The sequence below is a fragment of the Phyllobates terribilis genome, unplaced genomic scaffold, assembly GCF_046119375.1.
Source record: "Phyllobates terribilis strain yellow unplaced genomic scaffold, ASM4611937v1 Scaffold_11__3_contigs__length_659146591, whole genome shotgun sequence".
Taxonomy (NCBI): domain Eukaryota; kingdom Metazoa; phylum Chordata; class Amphibia; order Anura; family Dendrobatidae; genus Phyllobates; species Phyllobates terribilis.
In genome coordinates this window covers 92,559,172-92,585,919 of record NW_027362771.1, presented here as the reverse complement: position 1 = coordinate 92,585,919, position 26,748 = coordinate 92,559,172, and the positions used below count along the sequence as shown (strand labels likewise).

At 41.4% G+C, this 26,748-nt stretch overlaps 1 protein-coding gene across 1 annotated transcript in view; it reads right to left on the bottom strand.

The window, feature by feature from the left end:
• Window positions 1–26,748, bottom strand: part of ARHGEF37 (Rho guanine nucleotide exchange factor 37) — a 180,592-nt gene that overhangs the window by 6,287 nt on the left and 147,557 nt on the right. Inside the window, exons 11-13 of the mRNA XM_073651340.1 lie at window positions 22,247–22,576; window positions 16,610–16,738; window positions 11,188–11,383 (exon numbers count right to left, since the gene is read on the bottom strand). Coding sequence (XP_073507441.1) covers window positions 11,188–11,383; window positions 16,610–16,738; window positions 22,247–22,576 — 655 coding nt within the window. The remainder of the gene's footprint in view (window positions 1–11,187; window positions 11,384–16,609; window positions 16,739–22,246; window positions 22,577–26,748) is intronic.

Below are 26,748 nucleotides of genomic sequence, written 5' to 3'. Positions count from 1 at the left end.
CCATTTCTCCTGACAAAATTGGTGTAACTGATCCAGGTTTGTAGATCGCCTTGCTCGCACCTGCCTTTTCAGCTTTGCCCATAAATTTTCAATAGGATTGAGATCAGGGTTTTCTGATGGCCACTCCAAAACATTGACTTTATTATCCTTAAGCCACTTTGCTACCATTTTGGCACTATCCTTCGGGTCATTGTCCATTTGGAAGACCCATTTCCACCCAAGCGTTAACTTCCTGGCTGATGTCTTGAGATGTTGCTTCAGTATTGTCACATAATCTTCTTTTCTCATGATGCCATCTATTTTGTGAAGTGCACCAGTCCCTCCTGCAGCAAAACAACCCCACAACATGATGCTGCCACCCCCGTGTTTAACAGCTGGGATGGTGTTTTTATGTTTCCAAGCCTCTTACTTTTTCCTCAAAATGTAAGGATGGTCATTATGCCCAAAAAGTTCAATTTTAGATTCATCAGACCACAGGACATGTCTCCAAAAATAAAGGACTTTGTTCCTGTATGCATTTGCAAACATTAATCTATTTTTTTATGTTTCTTTTGGAGTAATGGCTTCTTCCTGGCAGAGTGGCCTTTCAGCCCATGTTGATACAGTACTCGTTTCACTGTGGTTATTGACACAATCTTACCAGCTTTTGCCATCATCTTCACAATGTCTTTTGTTTTTGTCCTTTGGTTAATATGCACATGTCGGAACATAGCACGTTCATCTCTGGGACACAGAACCCATCTCCTTCCTGAGCGGTATGATGGCTGGACATCCCCATCTTGTTTGTACTTGTGTATAATTGTTTGTCGAGATGAACAAGGCACCTTGAGGTATCTTGAAATTGTACCCAAGGATGAGATAGACTTGTGCAAGTCCTCAATTCTCTTACCGATATCCTGGCTGATTTAATTAGACTTTCCCATGATGCTACACAAAGAAGCAGTGTGTTTCAGGTGTGCATTAAAATACATCCACAGGTGTGTCTCTAATTAACTCAGATGTTGCCAAAAAAACTATCAGAAGCTTCCAAACACATGACATCATCATATGGGCAGTCCAGAATTGTTTAAAGGCATAGTAATCTTAGTGTATGTAAACTTTTGACTTTGAAGTAAGTAATAAAAATGCCTTAAAACATTCTCTCTCTCTCTCATTATTCTTGCATTTGGCAAATATTAAAAATTATGGTAATCCTAATTGACCTAAAACGGGAAAGGTTTATTCTGATTTTATGACAGATATTGAGAAAAATATTACACAGGTAATAATTCCATCACCTGTGCAATACTAAGGAAATTCTTAAACATTATCTGTTGGCGGGTCTTGAGGACTGGCCAGCAATGAGTTTGGATCTAAATCCCACTGAATAACTGTGGAGAGATCTTATAGTTGCTAGTGGGAGAAGGCATCCTTCAAATATGAGAGACCTGAAGCAGTTTGTAAAAGAACAGTGGTCCAAAATTACACCTGAGCGGTATAAAAACATTGTTGATGGTGATAGGAAGTGATTGATTACAGTTATTCATTTCAAAGGGCATGGAACCAAATATTAAGTTGAGGGAGCCAACAATTTTGTCTGGCCCGTTTTTGAGGTTTTGTGTGAAAGTATGTCCAATTTGACTATCTTTCTCTGTTTTTTTTGTGTTGTTTCAATACACACAAAGGAAATGAACATGTGTATAACAAAACATGTGTAATTGTAATAATTTTCTGTATAACCCTTCTTGACTGATTGACAGCTTTCTGTGCACACCTCATAGGCAGAAAACTGCTAATCAGTTGAGGGGGGGGTGAGATTATGCAAATCTCAAAAATATAAAGGACTATATTATTATTATTATTATTTATTTATATAGCACCTTGGCGCTGTACATGAGAAGGGGTTATATGCAAAATACAGATATCACTTACAGTAACAAATAAACAATGATAGACTGGTAGAGAGGGAAGACGACCCTGCCCTTGCGTACATTCTACAGGACTAGTCCCAGAAACCACTTTTAACCGGTTCCCGACCGCCCACTGTAGATAAACGTCGGCGCTTGCCGGGCTCTGTGCAGCGCCGACGTTTAAAAACGGTGGGTGGTCTCGCAGCGCTCAGGACCCCCAGGGTCCTGCAAGCGCTGCGATTCCGGTGCAGAGCGTTAGCTCTGACAGGGAACATCATCGGGACCTGATTAGATCAGGTCCCAGTGATGTTAACCCTTAGCTGTCTTCTATATGCTGTGATCTATAGTGATCACGGCATATAGGAGACAGCAGGAGGAGAGGGGGTCGTCAACTTACCTCTCCGAAGACCTCCGAGTCCTTCCAGGACCTGGGGTTGCTATGGCAGCTGGAGGTCACATGACCGCCTCCAGCTCTGCCATATATGGTGTCCTGTCTGGCTCAGCTGCAGCTGTAGCCAGACAGGAGACTCTGACTGAAACAGTCAGGGAAGATCTCATGTAATGTAATATATGTCTATTACATTACATGAGATCAGAGATCAGAAAAATAAAAATTAATGTCCCATACAGGGACTAAGAAAAAATGTGAAAAAAAGTAAAAAAAAAGTTTTTAAACTATTAATAAAAAAATCACAAAATAAATAAAAATAAATAAATAAAATATTAAACCAATAAATCCGTATATTTTTACAAAACCAAAAAAAGTACACATATTTGGTATCGCTGCGTCCGAAACAACCCGAGCTATAAAACTGTCACACTAATTAACTCCTTCTGTGCACACCGTAATAAAAATAAATAAAAAACGGAGCAAAAAAATATGCTTTTTCATCATATTGCCAAACAAAAAGTGGAAAAAAATGCGATCAAAAAACAAAATAGAAATAAAAATGGTACCACTGAAAACATCATCTTGTTACGCAAAAAAAAAGCCGCCATACAGCTCCATCAGCCGAAAAATAAAAAAGTTATAGCGCTCAGAATAAAGCAATGCAAAAAAAATATTTTTTTCTATAAAATAGTTTTATTGTGTAAAAGCGCCAAAACATAAAAAAAATACAGTAAGTGTAGTATCGCTGTAAACGTACTGACCCGAAGAATAACGCTGCCTGATCACTTTTACCACACGCAGAACGGCATAAAAAAAAAACTCAAAAAACAATTCCTGAATTGTTTGTTTTTGTTAATTTTACCTCCCAAAAAACGGAATAGAAAGCGATCAAAAAATGTCACGTCCCCAAAAATGGTACCAATAAAAATGTCAACTCGTCCCGCAAAAAACAAGCCATCACATGACTCTGTCGGCCGAAATATGGAAAAATTATAGCTCTCAAAATATGGTGATGCAAAAACTAGATTTTGCAAAAAAAGCGTCTTTTAGTGTATGACAGCTGTCAGTCATAAAAACCCGATATAAATCTGGTATCTCTGTAATCGCACCGACCCGAAGAATAAAGTAATCTCATCAGTTATATCACACTAGGAACGGCGTAAAAAATAAATAAAACCAATTCTTCACCTGCTACTGATTTGTTTATTATGTCCCCAAAGATCCCAGTAAGGCTCTGCCCACATTTATCCTGTGCTCTGCACTGAGCACTTACACCAGAGTTTCCGTGTAAATCTCTGAAATACATGATTCAGCCGGAACCCATGACGGAAGATTCCCTGTAATGAGACAGATATAGGCCACTGTGGACGCCGTCTAGCCTGGGATCCCACGGTGTCATTTGTTTTAGGCGTGCATAAAAGTGCGGTTGGCCACAGTTTTGTGCACTTCTGAAAAAAAGGACACCGCTACACAGAGGCCAGACGGTGTCCAGAGTAACTCTGCTGCCTCATTACAGTGAATGGATCCTGCAGGGGTTTCATCTGAATTACATCACTTGGAAATTTAGATGGAAACCCCGATGTAAGTGCTCAGCCTAGAGCGCCGGATAAATGTTACGTAAAATGTTCCCAATAAAAGCTTCAACTCAGTCCTCAAAAAAAGCTAGTCCCCACTCAGGTCCGTCATCTGTTAAAAATATAAGGGACTTCCAAGTTACTGGTAGCAGAAAGGCTCTGGAAAAGCAAAATGACCCTTGCCCCCCAAAAGAAATTCAGAAAATTTTGTGCTCCCAAATCCAAATGCCTATTCTACAATAATTTGTTCTCCAATTGTCAAATAGCACTCCGTCCCCCCCAGATCTCACCGTATGGCTAAGCGGTACGATACAGCCACATATGGGGTATTGACACTTTTAGAAGAAATTGTGTGACACATTTCGGCACCATTTTTACCCATTGCCCTGTGTGAAAATGTAAAATCTGAGGGTAAAACATTTTTTTGTGGTAAAAATATAATTATGATTTTTTCACTGCCCAATGGTATAAATTTAAAAATTAAAAAATACTCACTACTTCCCTAGATGAATTCCTTGAGAGGTGTAGTTTACAAAATGGGGTCATTTGTGGAGGTTTCTGCTGTTTTGGCATGTCAGCGACTCTTCAAATGTGACATGGTGTCTGCAATCTATCCCAGCCAACATAGCGCTCCTTTCTCTTCCGAACCCTGCCGTACACCAAAGCAGTGGTTTTCCCCCACATATGGGGTATCGGCGTACTCAGGAGAAATTGTACAACAAATTTCATGGTGCAATTTCTCCGGTTATCCTTATGATAATGCAAAATTAGGGGATGAAAAACATTTTTTATGGGAAAAATGTGAAAATTTTATTTTCACGGCTCAATATTATAAACTTCTGTGAAGCGGCTGGGGGTGCAAGGTGCTCACCACACATCTACATAAGTTCCCTAAGGGGTCTAGTTTCCAAAATGGTGGCACTTGTGGGGGGTTTCCGCTGTTTAGACACATTAGGGGCTCCACAAATGTGACATGGCGTCCGCTAATTATTCAAACAAATTTTACATTCAAAAAGTCAAATGGCGCTCCTTCCCTTTCAAACCCTGCCGTGCGCCCAAACAGTGGTTTTCCCCCACATATGGGGTATCAGCGTGTTCAGGAGAAATTGCACAACAAACTTCATGGTGCAATTTATCCTGTTACCCTTATGATAATACAAAATTAGAGAATGAAAAAGATTTTTTGTGGGAAAAATGTGAAAATTTTATTTTCACGGCTCAATATTATAAACTTCTGTGAAGCAGCTGGGGGTGCGAGGTGCTCACCACACATCTAGATAAGTTCCCTAAGGGGTCTAGTTTCCAAAATGGTGGCACTTGTGGGGGGTTTCCACTGTTTAGTCACATTAGGGGCTCCCCAAATGCGACATGGCGTCTGCTAATTATTCAAACAAATTTTACATTCAAAAAGTCAAATGGCGCTCCTTCCCTTTCAAACCCTGCCATGCGCCCAAACAGTAATTTGCCTCCACATATGGGGTATCAGCGTGTTCAGGAGAAATTGCACAACAAATTTCATGGTGCAATTTATCCTATTACCCTTATGATAATGCAAAATTAAGGGATGAAAAACGGTTTTGTGGGAAAAATGTGAAAATTTTATTTTTACAGCTCAATATTATAAACTTCTGTGAAGCACCTTGGAGTTCAAGGTGCTCACCACACATCTAGATAAGTTCCCTAAGGGGTCTAGTTTCCAAAATGGTGTCACTTGTGGGGGGTTTCCACTGTTTAGGCACATCAGGAGCTCTCCAAACGCAACATGGCGTCTGCTAATTATTCAGACAAATTTTACATTCAAAAAGTCTAATGGCGCTCCTTCCCTTCCGAACCCTGCAGTGCGCCCAAACAGTGGTTTTCCCTCACATATGGGGTATCAGCACGCTCAAGAGAAATTGCACAAAAAAATTTGGGGTCCATTTTTTCCTGTTACCCCTGTGAAAATAAAAAAATTGGGTCTAAAGTAACATTTTTGTGAAAAAAGTTAAATGTTAATTTTTTTTTTCCACATTCCAAAAATTCCTGTGAAGCACCTGAAGGGTTAATAAAGTTCTTGAATGTGGTTTTGAGCATCTTGAGGGGTGCAGTTTTTAGAATGGTGTCACTTTTGGGTATTTTCTGTCATAAAGACCCCTCAAAGTGACTTCAAATATGATGTGGTCCCTAAAAAAATGTTTTTGTAAATTTTGTTGGAAAAATGAGAAATCGCTGGTAAACTTTTAACCCTTATAGCTCCCTAACAAAAAAAATTTTGGTTCCAAAATTGTGCTGACGTAAAGTAGACATGTGGCAAATGTTATTTATTAACTATTTTGTGTGACATATCTCTCTGATTTAAGGGCATGAAAATTCAAAGTTTGAAAATTGCAAAATTTTCTAAATTTTCGCCAAATTTCCGATTTTTTCACAAATAAACGCAAGTTATATGGAAGAAATTTTACCACAATCATGAAGTACAATATGTCACGAAAAAACAATCTCAGAATCAGGGGAATACGTTGAAGCGTTCCAGAGTAATTACTTCATAAAGTGACAGTGGTCAGAATTGAAAAAATTGGCCCGGTCACGAAGGCTAAAACAGGCTCTGGCGCGAAGTGGTTAAGGCAAAATTAAGCAAAGTGCACTTGCGCTTTACTACAGTACTTGCAGGGGTGGACATATCATTGGTGCACCCACACAGGGGCCCAAGAGGTAAGAGGGCCAACTTCTACCTCCAAAGCAGCAAAGAGCTTGTGTCATAACAGAACTATTGGACTGCAAAGGCCCTATAGTCTGTTCTTACACAGGGGCCCTTTCCTGTGTGTGTATTCCAGTGAGTACTTGGTACAGAGGCATCCATACGTTTTTGTCTGAGCCTTGTACTGCAGTTTAGCCATGGTCAGTCCTATTACATTCTATAGGCATTGCTGTAGTATAAGACACAGTTTCACTCCTAAGGACGTCAGGGCTCATTCTCTATAATGCCTTATATATCGAAGGTCCAGTCACCCTTAAGGTGACACTGTCATTTATGAAATACTAATTACTTATCAGTCACGGGGATACTGTGACCGAGTGGGGTCAGACGATCGCAGCGTCCAGTACCACATACACCTGCAGTAGTTAGAATGGCTTCACCATCCTATTAGCAGTTCTGGCTTTCTTTGCTCTGGTGCTGCAAGGGTTAAACTGCTTAGTTGGACTCCTGGAGGTTTCAGTCTCGGGTTGTATCAGTTGTTCTGAGTTCCTTACTCCCAGCAGGTATAAGAACCCTCCTCCTTGCTTCAGACCTTGCCAGTGATAGTTACCACTACCTGATTTGGAGTTGAAGGAGAGAGTTCAGTGTTTGGAGTTAGTGGTTGGAGAGTTTTACAGGAGATTGCTGCATGGAGTTGGTTTCCATGTTTATCCTTATCCTCTCCCATTTGGTTCTTCCTTCCTATTCCTCCTGTTCCCCACTCTGTTGTTTTGTGAGTGTATTTGTATGATTGTAGTTTTCTTTTACCCGTCTGTTAACCCCTGTCTGTCTGGTTAGTTTTTGCCTATACACTTTGGCCTCACACCTCACTGGGTGGGGGAGGGAACAGATAAGGGTAAGATAGGAGCATAGCAAGGTACGAGACCCCAGCGTCTCCACCATCCGTGGTAGTCCAGGGAATCGGGATAGCCTAGGGTGCCCCTAGTTTGAGGGATCAGATTGGTGCCCACAGTCCCTTGTTACTACGTAACATTATCTTGGCAAAACCAACTGTTTGCCACACAGCAGCTATAATATCTCATAAAGTAATATTTACTGTATAAAGATCTTTTTTCCACCAAAATATAACTATTCTGGAGCATGTTTTTTCATAACCCTGCCCAGACCTCTGTAATTCCCCCACAATATTTTTGAATAAATTGACAATTTATTTTTATTTCATTTGTTAAAAGGGTTTTTTCTCTACTCAGCGCTGGCTAGTCAGTATCAGACTGACACACCTCCACCTGGCAACACCCAGTTGACAATTTTTCTTTTCTCCTCTTCTAGGAGGAATAACTGAGGTACAGCACAATGTAGAACTCTAAGAATAGATGGTTTAGAATTATTATTTCATGAATAGGTATGTCAGCAAAGATGACGGGTCCGCTTCATGTGATGGTAATCTTAAACATTGTGATGGTGAACAAAAGGTGTGTTTATGACTATATACCTATTCATACCAACTGGAATATAAAGCAGATATTTTTAGAAGTGCTGATATTTCATAATTCACCTATCCGAGGTGACAAATCAGGAGCTTGTGGATTGTCTCTATGGACCATGAAAAATGACAGTAGAAATGTCAGTGGGCCATGATGACACTCTTGTCACACGCAGTACTTGTGCTGACCTTTATTGAAATCATTGGCTTATAAATCAAAGACTAGAGCCAGATCTGCTTGACCTTCTCTTGTGTGAGCTCTTTGTGTCATCTGACAGGTATCTATCCGAGTTAGGTGTCTATTAACGGCAGTATAAAAATATACTTGAAAAGAGCGGTCAGATGAGGATTAATAGTGGGACAAATATAAAGACACAACCGGCCATTTCCTCTCTATTGTGAAAGTTCACATTTAACCACTTCAAGACTAAATGCTTAGGACAAAGACACCATTTCAGCTTTTGGAATGACATTCTAAAAGTAGTTTTATTCTTCATCCAGTGTGTGATGCTTCTTTTTTTGTTTCATACACAGTAAGGGAAAGTAAAACATTTTCACATTTTCATATTTGGGGTTCTTCCTGTTTAATTCAGAAACAATATGGTAATTTGAGAAAATGAGACTCAGAAATAGTGGAGTTTGTGAAAGTTGTGACATGACCGGAGCATGTAAATAGCCTTTTGGGAAGGAAGATGACTTTATCTCATTGGATGTAGCAATCCTAAGGGTCAATATCGACCCTTTAACGATCCTTGTCACATGGCTTAGGATAAGAAGCCAAACCAGAAACTCCATTTGTTTCAGGGTGTTGCCCCTCCTCAGTGCAAAGCAGAGGATCTGCAGAGACACACATTCTGCGCAACGTGCAGGTGTCCAGTACATTGTGCAGAGTGTGACAGAGAGTGGTCCATACCTGGACCTGTGCTCCGCAGCAATTCTTAGGCCAGTGTATTCCCTGATGTGACAATTTTTTAACACGTGACATATAAATAAAAATAATAATCTGGAACCCCCAATTAAAGATACGTTCACATCTACGAAAGGAACCTCCTTCACAGATTCCGGCATTATTTTTTCTAGCAAAATGACAAATTCCATGACATGACAGAAACGTAACAGACTCCATTATAGTCGATGGGGTCCATGAAGTGCTGTTTGAGTCTGGTAAGTCATGGATCAGTCCCATGCATGTTTTCTTGACAGTGGAACAAAAATAAACACATTCTAGGTAAATTAATCTTCCTTGTTTACAGATAAATACATTTGCCAAAAAACTGGGAAAAAGCTCATGTATAATTGTGATTTCTACTTTGTTTTTATTTATTTTTCTTTTTATAATCTCTAATTAAAGTCAAACTCTAAGAAATAAAAATGAATAGTAGATTTTATTTGGAGATCCCTTCTTCTTCATCCTGAAATGTTACTTATTTATGTCAGGTCGCCCCCTGCCTGCTCTTCCAGTTCATGACACTATAGTTTTTGAACAGACTCGTTATCTACAAAGAACCATTGATTCAAAGCAAGTACTATGTGTAAAGCCAGGCTCTGCAGTGTTGGTGTGGGAAAATAGGGTGTTTATCCTTGTGGGGTGCACTTACATAATGCACGACTGCCCGACTGGCCTGATCTCATAGTATAACCAATAGGCTGGAAGCCAGCATGGTGCACTACACATATACTGAGCCATGTAGATGAATAATAGCAAGTGACCACACATCCCCCATGAATGATAACTGTGAGTAGTTGTTCATCAGTATTTTGCCTCCGTCTTTTATCACTGGGGCTTGCTCCATCCAGCAGTATATTGGTACGTTGACCAAGTATTGGTAAGTATGGCTTCTTTATTTCTGCAATGTTTTTTTTAAAAACTAAGTACATACTCCTTGCATTTGATGGGTTCTGTTAATCAATAGCCCTTGATTAATTGTTCATTGGCAAGTGTGACCACCTCTATAAAAGCATAAGTTTTGGCAATTTGCTGGTCTGGAGTATTTAGGAATGTGTTAGCACAATGCTAAGAAAAGACATCAGCAATGATTTTAGACAGGCAACTGTTGCTGTCAATCAGACTGGGAAGGGTTATAAGGCTACTTCCAAACGCTTTGGAGTCCATCATTTACAGTGAAAATGAATATTCGCAAGTCAAAAACATTCAAGACAGTTTTCAATCTTTCCAGGAGTGGATGTTGCATAAATTCACCTCAAGGGCAAATTGTGCAATGGTCATAAAAATTGCAAAAAAATAAAAGAGCTGCAGCTCAGACTCTAAAGGTCTCAGATAGCAAGTTAAATGTTCAAGACATGACAGTAGAATTAGCGAAAGACTTATCAAGTATGGTTGAAAGGGTTGCAAGGAGTAAGCTTTTTAAAAACAAAAAAATGAACATGGCAACAAGGCAAAAGTTTGCAAAATTGCATGTGAACAAACCATGGCAGCACTTAAGAGAGTTGTGCATAAATGAATGCCCACAGATATCAATAAACTTAATGTTGTAAGGAAGAATGGGGAAAAAACTCCAGAACGATGTGAGATACTGAAAGTCATAGAAGAAAACGATTAATTCTGGTGTTGGATTTGCAAGCTATTGATTCATAAGGTGTACTTAATTTTTCACATACTGCTTCGGCATTTTGGGCAAGTTCTGGAAAATAAATAATGACACAATGTAATTTGTCATGTGGTGTTTTCATCTAAAGTTGTATTTTAAAACCTTCTAGGAACAAGATTTTTTTTTTTATTATTTCCTGATAAATAAAACCATAAAATTTAAAGTGGGCGAACTTAGTTTTTCTCATGACTTTATGTTCAAATACATAGGACATCTGTATTTCTTCTAGGATGGTTTACCATGCAGTAGTTAAAAAATAATCGCATTGTATAAAATGGCTTTTTAAAAGGTGTCAAAATAACCTAATATATGTGTAATAACTTGTAGTTACAGTAATATAATGAAGATTACCACTGATAACACACCATAAGGATTGTCTTCCAATTACTGAGGCATATAAATGCACTTAGCCTTCAATCTCTTGCTGTTCTATTGTTCCTGTACTTCTTGGTGACTCTTAATAATTGACAGTAGGAGGCCATACATTATTTTTAGAATTATCACACTTTATATGATCATTCAAACAACTTCAGATACATTCTAAAATCTTTATTTGAACTGTACCTCCAGTGTCAACCAGCCATCTGCTTTTATTTCCACTGACGTCTGCAAACTGGATGACAGCCACCACGTCACCACGACTGAGTGTGAGTTCCATATCACGGGTGCTTTTCACAGCGCTCATCACCTGGAAGAGCTTATTAGGACTATAACTTTTCAATAGTTGCTGAATTTGACGTTCAATAGCTGGAATGTGCTCCTAATATGGGTGAAAGCAGAAATGGCGCGACTTAGAATATTTACTATATTTTATTCTTATTAAAATTAGCATAATAAAAAGACATTACAATAAAATCAGACATGAATATAGTTAGTTTGATAATTACAGGACACATTAGCTTTTAAAGATTTTAGCCCCATTACATTAAAATGAAATAAACCTATTCATGTAAAGTAGTGTTTTGTTGTTCAGCAGGTGAACAAATGCTAGAAAAGTGTCGTTTTGGCAAAATATAAAATGCAGTTAGCGACACTTTTCTGTATGACTGTATGCAAAAAATAAAGAGTACAGTATAATTTATAGTATATCTTTACTTCAGCTTCAGTGGAAGAAGCATTCAACTATATAGTCATATAATCACTTACATTAGGAGATCCTCTTAATTATCTCTAATATAACGTTCAACTGTGGCACAAAGCTAGCCCTAAAGGGGGTTGTCCAGGCTTGGGGTTCAAGTCTACAGTCACTGTATGTGACTGAGACCTGTGAATCTTCACAGAGCGCACAGTGTGCGCTGTCAAGATTCTCCGGCATCAGGAGCAGCCGGTCATGTGACCTCATGTATGCAATTTGCATACTTCGGGCCACATTCCGACTAGAAGTGTGTAGCCTCAGTCAATTCACTTGTATTGAGTGAGGCCGAGCACGTCTAGTCGGCACATGACTGCATGTATGCAAACAGCATACTTTCAATCACACACGCTCCTGGTGCCTATGAATCCTGAGAGCGTGCACACAGAGTGCTCTGAAGATTTGCATGTCTGCAGTCACATAGAGTAACTGCAGACTTGAAACCCAAGCCCACATAGCTCCTTTAAAGGGTTATTTCTATCTTCGTAGAAGAAGATTATTAGGTTGGGCTTGTAAATACAAACACTTTTGCAATTTACTGCTTATTATAATTTGGAGGAAATAACAGTGTGTGCCAATGATCCCACCTGCTTCAAAGCAGTGCTTACAAGCTTAGTAGAAAGTGCTTTTAAGCTATGTGCATGTTTGGCCACCATTGCTTGATAGCAGTGGTGGTCAGTAACATAGTCAATGAGCTCTAAGCTGTATACAAATAAAAAGTGTTAATATCTCAAGAACAGCTACAAATTTTTAAATGCTTGATTTTACAAAAACTGTCCAAAAAGATGCCTGAGTGAGGATAGGAGAGACCCAACATATATATATATATATATATATATATATATATATATATATATATATATATATATATATATATATATATATATATATATATTGTAAGGCACTGACTGGGATCATATACAACGGACATTATATCTCCCCCAGAATGTGTACAGAGACCTATTAAAACCATTGGAGTGCATTGCAGTCACAAACTCACCTGCGGCTGCAATGCAGGAATGAAGGTGAGCATTGGCCTAGTCAGGCTATCTGACTAAGGCAGATTAGTAAAAACCCGGCAGGGCCTTCATTTCTTGGAGGAGGCTACAGGAAGGCATGGGGCGGCCTCCTCCCTCCTCCCTCCAACAGATCCTTTACAAACTCTCCATTAAGGATTAGTGTTGTTCTATGTTGGAACCTGCTAGGACCATAGCAGGAAAGCTCAGCAGGATTGAGTGTGGCTGAACCACCGCCTGGGAAGGCTCTGCACCTGTCAGGCTCTTAGCGGCCCGGCGCGGCCGTTGCAACCGTAGTTTAAGGACTCGTGTTAACCCGGCTGCGAACCGGAGGACTGTCCTGTTTACCTGTGAGTTGCTGAATAAAGCTGTTTATGTTGGACTTGCTTGGGTCACTTATTCCGTATGGAGCCTTATATGGGGGCCAGTATTCCGTATGGAGCCTTATATGGGGGCCAGTATTCCGTATGGGGCCTTATATGGGGGCCAGTATTCCGTATAGGGCCTTATATGGGGGCCAGTATTCCGTATGGGGCCTTATATGGGGGCCAGTATTCTGTATGGAGCCTTATATGGGGGCCAGTATTCCGTATGGAGCCTTATATGGGGGCCAGTATTCCGTATGGAGCCTTATATGGGGGCCAGTATTCCGTATGGAGCCTTATATGGGGGCCAGTATTATATGGGGGCCATATAAGGAATACTGGCCCCCATATAAGGCCCCATACGGAATACTGGCTCCCATATAAGGCTCCATACAGAATACTGGCCCCCATATAAGGCTCCATACAGAATACTGGCCCCCATATAAGGCTCCATACAGAATACTGGCCCCCATATAAGGCCCCATACGGAATACTGGCCCCCATATAAGGCCCTATACGGAATACTGGCCCCCATATAAGGCCCCATACGGAATACTGGCCCCCATATAAGGCCCCATACAGAATACTGGCCCCCATATAAGGCTCCATACAGAATACTGGCCCCCATATAAGGCTCCATACAGAATACTGGCCCCCATATAAGGCCCCATACGGAATACTGGCCCCCATATAAGGCCCTATACGGAATACTGGCCCCCATATAAGGCCCCATACGGAATACTGGCCCCCATATAAGGCCCCATACGGAATACTGGCCCCCATATAAGGCTCCATACAGAATACTGGCCCCCATATAAGGCTCCATACAGAATACTGGCCCCCATATAAGGCTCCATACGGAATACTGGCCCCCATATAAGGCTCCATACGGAACACTGGCCCCCATATAAGGCTCCATACGGAATACTGGCCCCCATATAAGGCTCCATACGGAATACTGGCCCCCATATAAGGCTCCATACGGAATACTGGCCCCCATATAAGGCTCCATACGGAATACTGGCCCCCATATAAGGCTCCATACGGAATACTGGCCCCCATATAAGGCTCCATACGGAATACTGGCCCCCATATAAGGCTCCATACGGAATACTGGCCCCCATATAAGGCCCCATACGGAATACTGGCTCCCATATAAGGCTCCATACAGAATACTGGCCCCCATATAAGGCTCCATACAGAATACTGGCCCCCATATAAGGCTCCATACAGAATACTGGCCCCCATATAAGGCCCCATACGGAATACTGGCCCCCATATAAGGCCCTATACGGAATACTGGCCCCCATATAAGGCCCCATACGGAATACTGGCCCCCATATAAGGCCCCATACGGAATACTGGCCCCCATATAAGGCTCCATACAGAATACTGGCCCCCATATAAGGCTCCATACAGAATACTGGCCCCCATATAAGGCTCCATACGGAATACTGGCCCCCATATAAGGCTCCATACGGAACACTGGCCCCCATATAAGGCTCCATACGGAATACTGGCCCCCATATAAGGCTCCATACGGAATACTGGCCCCCATATAAGGCTCCATACGGAATACTGGCCCCCATATAAGGCTCCATACGGAATACTGGCCCCCATATAAGGCTCCATACGGAATACTGGCCCCCATATAAGGCTCCATACGGAATACTGGCCCCCATATAAGGCTCCATACGGAATACTGGCCCCCATATAAGGCTCCATACGGAATACTGGCCCCCATATAAGGCTCCATACGGAATACTGGCCCCCATATAAGGCTCCATACGGAATACTGGCCCCCATATAAGGCTCCATACGGAATACTGGCCCCCATATAAGGCTCCATACGGAATACTGGCCCCCATATAAGGCTCCATACGGAATACTGGCCCCCATATAAGGCTCCATACGGAATACTGGCCCCCATATAAGGCTCCATACGGAATACTGGCCCCCATATAAGGCTCCATACGGAATACTGGCCCCCATATAAAGCTCCATACAGGATACTGGCCCCCATATAACGCTCCATACAGGATACTGGTCCCCTTATAACGCTCCATACAGGATACTGGTCCCCATATAATGCTGCATGCAGGCTGTTACCCCCCACATAATGCCCCATACAGGCTGTCCCCCCCTTATAATGCTCCATGCAGGCTGTTACCCCCCACATAATGCCCCATACAGGCTGTCCCCCCCTTATAATGCTCCATGCAGGCTGTTACCCCCCCACATAATGCCCCATACAGCCCCCCCCCTTATAATGCTCCATGCAGGCTGTTACCCCCCACATAATGCCCCATACAGGCTGTCCCCCCCTTATAATGCTCCATGCAGGCTGTTACCCCCCCACATAATGCCCCATACAGCCCCCCCCCCCTTATAATGCTCCATGCAGGCTGTTACCCCCCACATAATGCCCCATACAGGCTGTCCCCCCCTTATAATGCTCCATGCAGGCTGTTACCCCCCCACATAATGCCCCATACAGCCCCCCCCCTTTATAATGCCCCATGCAGGCTGTTCCCCACCTTATAATGCCCCATGCAGGATGTCACCCCCCCTCTTTATAATGCCCCATGCAGGATGTCCCCCCCTCTCCTTATAATGCCCCATGCCTCCATACATTAAAAAAAAAAATCAAATACTCACCTCCCTTCTCCTCACCTGCTGCCTGCTGCCCGCTGCCTGCTGCCCGCTGCCTGGGTCCGAACTCCAGCATTGTCTGCATCTTCCCGCTCAGCGCTCCCTGTGACGGCTCAGGGGAGGGCGCGGTGTAAAGACGTCACCGCGCCCTCTGACCTCACACGTCACAGGGAGCGCAGAGCAGGAAGACAGCTGATCTGCGGAGGCACGGGGAGAGGTAAGTATCCAGCTGCCGGGGCCCTGAGCAAGCGGAGGGGAGAGGGGAGGGGGCGCTGACACCGCTCTCCTCCGCCCATAGCCCAGCGGGGTGCGCGACCGCCAGTGGGCCCCTCTGCCTGCTCAGGGCCCCGGCATTTGCCCGGGTGCTGACGCCGGCCCTGACCCCCCTCCTTCATACTCCTTAGTTGCTGTGGTGGCTATTGACTATGGCATAAAGGAAAGAATTAGATTTTTGTCTGACACCCGGGTTTTTGTTGTAATGGTGAAGTATCATCACCACCGAGCTCCCACTGTTGATTGTATAGGCACAGCTTTGGTAGACTTGAGCACCGCATGTCAGAGAAGAAGTTTAGGTCATAAGTGAGCACCATGGCTTTTTTGGTAAAATTTTGGCAGTTAAGGACAGCAATGTGGCTTTTGTGGGAACATTATGAATGACATAGATTGACCCCAATGTATGTATTAGAAAATCACATACAACAAACAAAAAATAAAGTTGCAAGCGAAGCCATTATCAACATTTAAAAACAGTAAAATGCCCCACATGTCACCAGTAAAAGTAATCAGTCCCTTAAATCAGAACATTTCCAGGTTGAAGTTACCTGTGATATTGGGACTGGCAATGGCTCTTGAAAGCTTTTTGTGAATTCACTGATCTGTGAAATTGATTGATGGATACAGACTTCAACCCATTTCTGAAACTGTGGTTCAGGAGCTGTATTGCACTGCATCTATAGAGGAATAATATAACTCATTCATTGCGATTAGTGAAAATAATATACCATACATACTGTTTATAAAAATAGAATATATTCTTATTGATTATACTTACTTGATTCCTGAAATCTTGTCTAAGAGGCCAAAACATCAATTGAAACCCCTCTGACAATCAATATAATGGGCACAAATATGCAGTGTTAAATATAAGTATTTTTTGCAACTTACTAGTAGAATTCCCCGGCTTAGTTCTGGCCTATTTGGTTTAACTGTTTGTTGGTTGTCTGTGGTTAAAAACTTTGTTTGCTACTGATATAAAGTTAACATTTCTGTGTTTTTGCGCACAGAAATTGTATATCCCTAAAGTGGTATCCTGAAGAGATTTAAATAATAATTTGCTTTTATATTCCTTTCTTTTTCCAAACATGTGGAGAACGGTTGGTCCTAGAGAGTTGAAACCTGGAGTAAAATCTTTCAGAGCTCATGATTTACCCATGTTGCAATTTTGGGACTGATTGATCTTTTTGTTTAGCCGCAAATTAAAATGTGAGTCAGTATTCCGTCATTTGTTTTTTTTTGTAAATATGTAGTGAATAATACAAGTTAAAAGTCTGAAACCCCATTATAAAACCTCTGAAAGCGCTCAATGTACTTATCCACCAAATTTGGTTTAGATTGGTACAGTCATTTGCCTGCGCATAAAGAACAAACAGAAATTCATTTTAATACAGTATATCATATATATAATATATACATATATACAGTTGTGCTCAAAAGTTTACATACCCCGGCAGAATTTTTCCTTTCTTGGCCTTGTTTCAGAGAATATGAATGATAACAAAAAAATTTTTTCTCCACTCATGGTTATTGGTTGGGTGAAGCCATTTATTGTCAAACTACTGTGTTCCCTCTTAATGACAACCAAAAACATTCAAATGACCCTGATCAAAAGTTCACATACCCCAGTTCTTAATACCGTGTATTACCCCCTCTAACATCAATGACAGCTTGAAGTCTTTTGTGGTAGTTGTGGTAGAGGTTCTTTAAATTCTCAGATGGTAAAGCTGCCCATTCTTCTTGGCAAAAAGCCTCCAGTTCCTGTAAATTCCTGGGCTGTCTAGCATGAACTACGCGCTTCAGATCTTCCCAGAGTGGCTCAATGATATTGAGGTCAGCAGACTGAGATGGCCACTCCAGAACCTTCACTTTGTTCTGTTGTAGCCAATGACAGGTTGACTTGGCCTTGTTTTTAGATCATTGTCATGTTGGAACATCCAAGTAGGTCCCATGCGCAGCTTCCGGGCTGATGAGTGCAAATTTGCCTCCAGTATTTGCTGATAACGTGCTGCATTCATCTTTCCTTCAACTTTGACCAAGTTTCCTGTGCCTTTGTAGCTCATGCATCCCCAAAACATCAGCGATCCACCTCCGTGCTTTACTGTAGGAATGGTGTTCCTTTCATCATAGGCCTTGTTGACCTCTCTCCAAATGTAACGTTTATGGTTGTGGCCAAAAAGTTCAATTTTGGTTTCATCACTCCAAATTACCTTGTTCCAGAAGTTTTGAGGGTTGTCTCTGTGCTGTTCGGTGTATTGTAGGCAAGATACTTTGTGGCATTTGAGCAGTAATGGCTTTCTTCTGGTGACTTGACCATGCAGCCCATTTTTCTTCAAGTGCCTCCTTATTGTGCATCTTGAAACAGCCACACCACTAGTTTTCAGAGAGTCCTGAATTTCAGCTGATGTTATTTGTGGATTTTTCTTTGCATCCCGAACAATTTTCCTGGCAGTTGTGGCCAAATTTTTGTTGGTCTACCTGACCGTGGATTGGTTTTTATAGAGCCCCTAATTTTCCATTTGTTAATCACAGTTTGAATGCTGCTGACTGGCATTATCAATTCCTTGGATATTTTTTTGTAGCCCTTTCCTGTGTTATACAGTTCAACCACCTTTTCTCGTCGATGCGTTGACAATTCTTTTGTTTTCCCAATGACTCACAATCCAGAAACGTCAGTGGCTGGATGAAAGATGCAGTAGTCTGTCTGGATCCCAGAAACTCACTCAGCTTTTATGCACACACATTGATTACAAGCAAACAGGTCACAGGTGAGGATGTTACCTTTAGTAGCCATTCAAACCCATTTGTGTCAAATTCTGTGCATGTTATCAGGCCAAAATCACCATGGTATGTGAACTTTTGACCAGGGTCATTTGGATGTTTTTGGTTGTCATTAAGATTTAAAAAGAGAAAACACAGTAGTTTGACAATAAATGGCTTCACCCAACCAACAACCATGAGTGGAGAAAAAGTATTTTTGTTATCAATTATATTCTCTGAAACAAGGCCAAGAAAGGAAAAATTCTGCCGGGGTATGTAAACTTTTGAGCACAACTGTATATATGTATGTATATATATATATATATATATATATATATATATATATATATATATATGTGTGTGTGTGTGTATAGTTGGGAAAATAAGTATTTGATACATTGCCGATTTTGCAAATTTTCCCACCTACAGAAGATGGAGAGGTCTGTAATTTTTATCGTATTACTTCAACTGTTAAAGACAGAATTTGAAAATAAAAAAACAGAAAATCACATAGTATGATTTTTACATGATTAATTTGCATTTTATTGAATGAAATAAGTATTTAATAAAATAGAAAAACAGAACTTAAGATATTTGGTACAGAAACCTTCGTTTGCAATTATAGAAGTCAGACATTACCTGTAGTTCTTCATCAAGTTTGCACACACTACAGCAGGGATTTTGGCCCACTCCTCCATACAGATCTTCTGCAGATCTTTCATATTTCGGGGCTGTTGCTAGGCAATATTGAGTTTCAGCTCCCTTCAAAGATTTTCTATTGGGTTCAGGTCTGGAGACTGGGTAGGCCACTCCAGGACTTTGAAATGCTTCTTACGGAGCCACTCCTTAGTTGATCTGGCTATGTGTTTTGAGTCATTATCATGCTGGAAGACCCAGTCATGACCCATCTTCAATGATCTTACTGAGGGAAGAAGGTTGTTGGCCAAAATCTCACGATACATGACCCCATCCATCCTCCCTTCAATACGGTGCAGACGTCCTGTCCCCTTTGCAGAACATCACCTCCAAAGTATGATGTTTCCCCCACCATGCTTAACGGTTGGGATGGTGTTCTTGGGGTTGTGCATATCCTCCTTCCTCCAAACATGGCTCGTGGAGTTGATACCAAAAAGTTCTATTTTAGTCTCATCTGACCACATGACCTTCTCCAATGCATCTTTTAGATCATCCAGATGGTCATTGGAAAACTTCAAATAGGCCTGGGCATGCGCTGGCGTGAGCAGGGGGACCTTGTGTGCTTTGCAAGATTTAAATCCATGATGGCATAGTGTATTACTAATGGTAATGTTTGAGACTGTGGTCCCAGCTTTCTTCAAGTCATTGACCAGGTCCTCTCGTGTAGTTCTGGGCTGAGTCCTGACCTCTCTCAGAATCATCCTTACCCCACAAGGCGAAATGATGCATGAAGCCTGAGACCGAGCAAGATTGACATTGACACAAGATTGACATTGATACAAGATTATCTTGTGTTTCTTCCATTTTATAACAATTGTGCCAACAGTTGTTGCCTTCTCACCAAGCTGCTTGCCTATTGTCCTGTAACCCATCCCAGCCTTGTGCAGGTCTACAATTTTGTCCCTGGTGTCCTTAGACAGCTCTTTGGTCTTGGCCATGGTGGAAAGGCTGGAGTGTGATTGATTGAGTGTGTGGATATGTGTCTTTTATATAGGTAACGAGTTCAAACAGGTGCAATTAATAATGGTAATAAGTGCAGAGTAGGAGAGCTTCTTAAAGAAAACAGGTCTGTGAGAGCCAGAATTCTTGCTGGTTGGTAGGTGATCAAATACTTATTTCACGCAATAAAACGCAATTTAATTATTTAAAAATCATACAATGTGATTTTCTGGGTTTTATTTTTAGATTATATCTCTCACAGTTGAAGTGTACCTACGATAAAAATTACAGACCTCTCCATTCTTTGTAGGTGGGAAAACTTGGAAAATCGTCAGTATATCAAATACTTATTTTCCCAACTGCATATACATACAGTATGCCTTAGCATGACATGTGTCGCTTGTAACTGAAATACTGCTACCATGTGGTTTAACGCTAAAACATTTATATATGTGGGGAAATAGAAGGGGACTCAAAGGGGTTGTCTGTTCAAAAGTGATAAGTTCTGCAGTCACTCTGTGTGACTGCTGACTTATGAATCACCCCAGCGCACGCACTATGCACTATGTATTGAGCAAGGCAGCGCCTTCTAGTCGGACGCGCCCACTGGCCAACCGCGTCACTAGACAGGGCGTGGCTTCGTTCAATACAACTGTATGGAGCGAGGCAGCACCAACTGGCTGGGGTTATGTGTAACTCATACATACCCTCCGGTCCCGGGTCTTAAACCGGTGAATTCCCGCAAGAGCACAGTGCGTGCGCTGAGGTGATTCATAAGTCTGTAGTCACACAGGGTGACCGCAGACATCACTTTTGACCACACAACTACTTGTTTTGGGAGGTAGAACAATGCCACGCCACCCGCTCACCAGTGTAGCCACAAGCAGCTCCTGCCACACTCGCACTCAGTGCCCACATCAAAGCGCTGTACAGAAATGTACAAGGTGATGCGGGCTGTACCATCAATGAAAGGGTCAGTGAATGAAGCATGCGCTCAAGTTAATGTTTTAGAAATAGGCTCCTTGTCGCAAAACTAATCTTGACACTGAAAGATATATATTTTTTATTCATTACTACTATTTTTCAACCTTCCTTCCTTCTTCTTTCCCCCTCTTTCCCCTCCTCTACTTCCCTCTCCCTTTCCTCACATTTTTTTTTATTCCCACTCATCCTTCCTCCTTCACTCTTTATCGATATTTTACCTTTCTTTTCTTTAATTGTCCCTTTTTGCCTGTCTACCTATCCTTTCTTCCTCTCATTTATAAACCCATCCTCTCACCAATACTCTCTTCTCTCCTCCTTTTTTCCTACCTTGTCTCTTTTCCTCTGTCTCTTATTCTTCCTTCCTCCCCACCATCCTTACTTCCTCTTTTCTTCAATCCTTCCTACCTTCCTCTGCTCCTATCAATCTCTCTACCACCTTTTCCTTCTTTCATTCCTTTTTCTCAGCTTTCCATTCCCATTCTCCCTTATCCATATTTGTTTCTTCCTTCTTTCGTTATCTTTTTCCATTTCCTGAAATCAGCTGTTTTAGCCAGAGACACTAGAACTGTACATGGTGCTCAATGAAATGAATGGAGTGGAATTTTGCATATGAAATCCACTGAAAAGCCAGTCCTTCAGAATTAGAGATGGTCATTGTGATGGCTCTCAGCTCTGCCTACACTACTCACCTCATTGCAATCTGTAGTGGACTTTTGAACTCATTATTGCTCATAGACTGTATATACTGTCTATAAGCAACAAGTGTATGACAATATATATACTGTGTATATTTCTTTTTTTATTACCTGAGAAGAATGTTCTTCTGCTGCAAAAGATCCTTGAACAGCCAAATCTTTCTGCACAGCAATGAAACTGAGGAAAATATTATGAAGCAACTGATAAGACAGCTGGATGCAGGTGGGCAGCTCAGACAACAGCATGGAATGAATGGTCTTGTATGTGTTCACTATGTCCTCTTCTTCCCATGTCATCCTTCCAGTTTCACTGTGCCTCTCCTCTAGGTTCTCATAGTCTAAAAGTTTGTCCATTCTCTTCCGGATCAGATTCTTTGGTCCCTTTAAATACTCGGAAAGGTTACTCAGAGGTTGCAGAACCATTATTTGCAGTCTACTTTTCTGTAAAAAGCAGGTGATATCAGGATTTAGAAAACAAGGTGAATAGAAAAATTAACCAAATCATGCTCTCATACGTGATTTACATATATAAGCATCAGTAAGCAAAGCTACTAAAAACATTACAATTATCAAAGCAAGTGCTAAAGTGCTGAAGAATTAAACTAGCAAATTAGAAAAGTAGAAAGATTTCTAGAGTTTGATGAAATAGCTAATGCCACACTCCTTTGGCAGTGGCTTATGATTTCCAGTGAGTGCCAAAGGATCGGCTGTTGTAGATTACATTTCTGGAGTTTGTGGGGTTATTCTAGTAAGAACCTTCCTGTCAGCCTGGTAGGAAACATGAAACAATAATTGCTGTACTAAGGTCAGAGCTTGCACAGCTGAGATGGGATGGACAACTTTGGATATTCCCAGGAGGATCTGCAGGTTAAAGCTAGTTTCCACAGTCTTAGAAGGGTTGACAAATTAATTCTGCTGCCCGGCACATTCAAGTGGCTAGAAATTGATGAAAGGAGGGAAGACCTGGCCTGGTGGTGTGGATATTACCTGACAATGGACAAGATTAAGATTCCCAACTGACATCAGGACTACAAGACCCCAGATACTTTCAGCTGCATCACATCTAATGTAGTGTACTTAATTATATGTACCAAATGTCCAACTTGGGGGTCTGTATGTGGCTGAGAAAGGGCAAAAACTTAGAACAAGGATGAATTTTCATTGCCAGACAATAAAAGAAAAAAGAATAGATCTACCGGTGGTAAAACATTTTTGCTGCCCTGACAACGGCATCATGGACATGAAATTGCTGGTATTGAAACCTAACTTCACATTCCAAAAAGACAGAAGAGTCTGGGAGTACAAACTTATGATGACCTTTGACACATTTGAAACATTCAGAGCAGGAATGAATTTGTTGCATGGATTTATGTCTTTACATCCTTTAAGGAGTGTGCTGCTCAGACTATTTTGGGGCATCACAACCATGGACCAGACCTCAGTCAGGGGACAATAAAACTTTCACACTCCTTATCTATGAACTACTCCAATATTTACTGCCACATCTGTTTCGCCCCTTCCCACATTGATAGTTCTTCTTCACGTCATTCATCTTATGTTCTCCATTATTCCTGTGTCCAACTGTGTATAAATAAGTGACCCTTCAGATTCTGTATTATACTATACCTGATGAAGAGACCCAAGTAGTCTTGAAAGGTTGCTATTTATTACAGTCAAGATTTATAACCCCAGACTACTCACAGCCACCATCATTCAGTTTTACAGGCTGACTGGACACCTGATAGGTAACATATGGCTTTGAGGCGCGGTTACAGAACAAAAGGAACAGAACTATTAAATTTTATATTTAAAATATTAGAAAATATATTTAAAAAACAAAAGGAATTAACAAGAGAACTTACTACGCCGCTCGCAGAGACGAGTCAACTATGCCGAAGGAGAGCGCTTCGTTTGGGGCTGTTCAATAAACGGGATTCATGCATACAAGATATGTATCTCTCTACAGCAGGCTCCGGGGCTGCTTAAGGCCCTCGATGACCTTTTATCAGGCCCCCAGGAAGATTCCTGGGGACCGTAGTGCTTGGGCCAGCAGCAGCATTTTGACGGCCTCTGGCCCTTTACTTTTCTTCTACCTATGTGAGCATGCATATGCAGTGTTCCCTATTGAATGCTGAGGTGTGTACAATGAAAGATTATGTCCTGACACCAGAGCCAGTGTCAGTATATACTTTGTGGGTGGAGTTAGCACGTGATTTGTACGGCCCCCAAAGGATGTTATAGATATCTAAGTGGCCATTGGCAGAAAAAAGGTCCCCCCCTTGCTCTACAGGAACATAGATCATAATTCGGCTTGATCTTTTATCAGGCCCTGAGTTCCACCCACACTTCCCCCTATGATGACCTCATGTAGGCAGGGTTGTGGGCTGTCCTCACCCCTTCAGAATTTTATGAAATCCCAACTTCTGCAATAATTTCTCTCCTGATGGTCACAAAAGTTTGAGATTGCTGCCATATTTTCCATCAGGATTTTACCTTTCCATAGATAGTAAACATGGCATAGGTGTTGTCAGTTGTCTGGCAACTGTGGATTTGTGGCTCATAGGCAGGGGTTACAGTTATGAAAAATTATGCATCTATTTTCTATGACAATTACCATCTTATCACTTAGTCATTAAAAGGCATCAACCATTGAGGACTCTGAAATTGTAATATTTTTCTATCTATTGCACGGCGAATAAGCCTCCTTATATTGGCATGCCAGAACCGGTATGTCACTCTCCACAAGGAGAAACGTTACCCCTTAGACCTCAGTCCAGAGCCTCTCACCTAAGGCAAATCAGATCTCATGCTTTGCACTGACAAGGGGCAATACCCCAAAATACTATGTCTGCAAATTGAGATTCTGATTTGGCTTTTATCCTATGTCATATTGCAAGACTCGTTAAAGGGTCGATAGTGACTTGTAGGATTGCTGCTTCCAACAGGTGGTGCTATAGACTTCAAATCCTCTTCCTCTCTGAAGAGCAAATTTGCAAATATTATTTTTTCTATACGACTTTAACCCCTTACTTACCGGGGACGTATTAGTACGCATATTTGCGTACTGCCTGTTCAGTGAGGACTGCTGCGCTGAGCCCTCACTGAACCGAGCACATGTCAGCTGATTCTTACAGCTGACATGTGCCCGCAACAGCCGCGGGTGGAATCGCGATCCACCCGCGGCTGTTAACATGTTAAATGCCGCTGTCAATCTCCGACAGCAGCATTTAACGCGCGCTTCCGGGTAGCGCGTCATAAGCCCCGCCCACCGGCGACCCCGTCACGTGATCGCGGGTCGCCGATGGGCGTGCATGACAACCCAGGGTCTGCAGCAGACGCCTGTGGTTGTCATGATCTTGTCGCTATGAGCGCCACCTAGTGGTCGGCGCTCATAGCACAGGACCATTTCTGCTGCATGCAGGGGACCTGCTCGTCCCCTGTATGTAGCAGAGGCGATCGGATAGTTGCTGCTTCTAGTCTCCTATGGAGACTATAGAAGCATGCAAAAAGTAAAAAAAAAAGTTTTTAAAAATATAAAAAAAATAAAAAAATATAAAAGTTTAAATCACCCCCCTTTCGCCCCATTCAAAATAAAATATATATAAAAAAAACCCACATACACATATTTGGTATCGCCGCGTTCAGAATCGCCCGATCTATCAATATAAAAAAGAATTAATCCGAGCGGTAAACGGCGTAACGAGAAAAAAATTCTAAACGCCAGAATTACGTTTTTTGGTCGCCGCAAAATTGCAATAAAATGCAATAACGGGCGATCAAAACATCGGATCTACCCCAAATGTTATCAATGAAAACGTCAGCCCGGCACGCAAAAAATAAGCCATCAACAAGCCCCAGATCACGAAAAATGGAGACGCTACGGGTCTTAGAAAATGGCGCTATTTTTTTATTTTTTTTTTTACCAAATTTTGGAATTTTTTTTCACCACTTAAATATAAAAGAACCTATACATGTTTGGTGTCTATGAACTCGTAATGACCTGTAGAATGAGAAGGGCAGGTCAGTTTTAGCATTCAGTGAACGTGGTAAAAAAAAAAAATAAAAAACAACTGTGGTATTGCACTTTTTTTGCAATTTTACCGCACTTGGAATTTTTTTCCCGTTTTCCCGTCCAGGATATGGTAAAACTAGTAATGGCGTTGAAAAGTACAACTCGTCCCGCAAAAAATAAGCCCTCACATGGCCATATTGACCAAAAAATAAAAACGCTATGGCTCTGGGAACAAGGGGAGCAAAAACGAAAATGCAAAAACGAAAAATGCTCCGGGGCTTAAGGGGTTAAAATCTGGGAGAGACAATTGTGCTTATGGGAGACAATCCAGTCTCTTGAGTAAGACTTTTATGGAGTGAAAAGCAGGTGGAAATAGGAGAAAATAGTATTGTTTTTTGTTATAATTTGTTCAGTTAAACATTGCAAGGTTTGGGCTAAAATGCCTTGGGTACATTTTTTTGCAGTTGTACAATAAAGTTGAATTGTGCACACTTTAAGAGTAACCGTTGTTGTCATTTTTATTTTATATATCAATAGTTCACATGAAAATAAGATACTTTGTAATATATATTATCAGAGAAATCTGCTTCTTTCTCCTCCT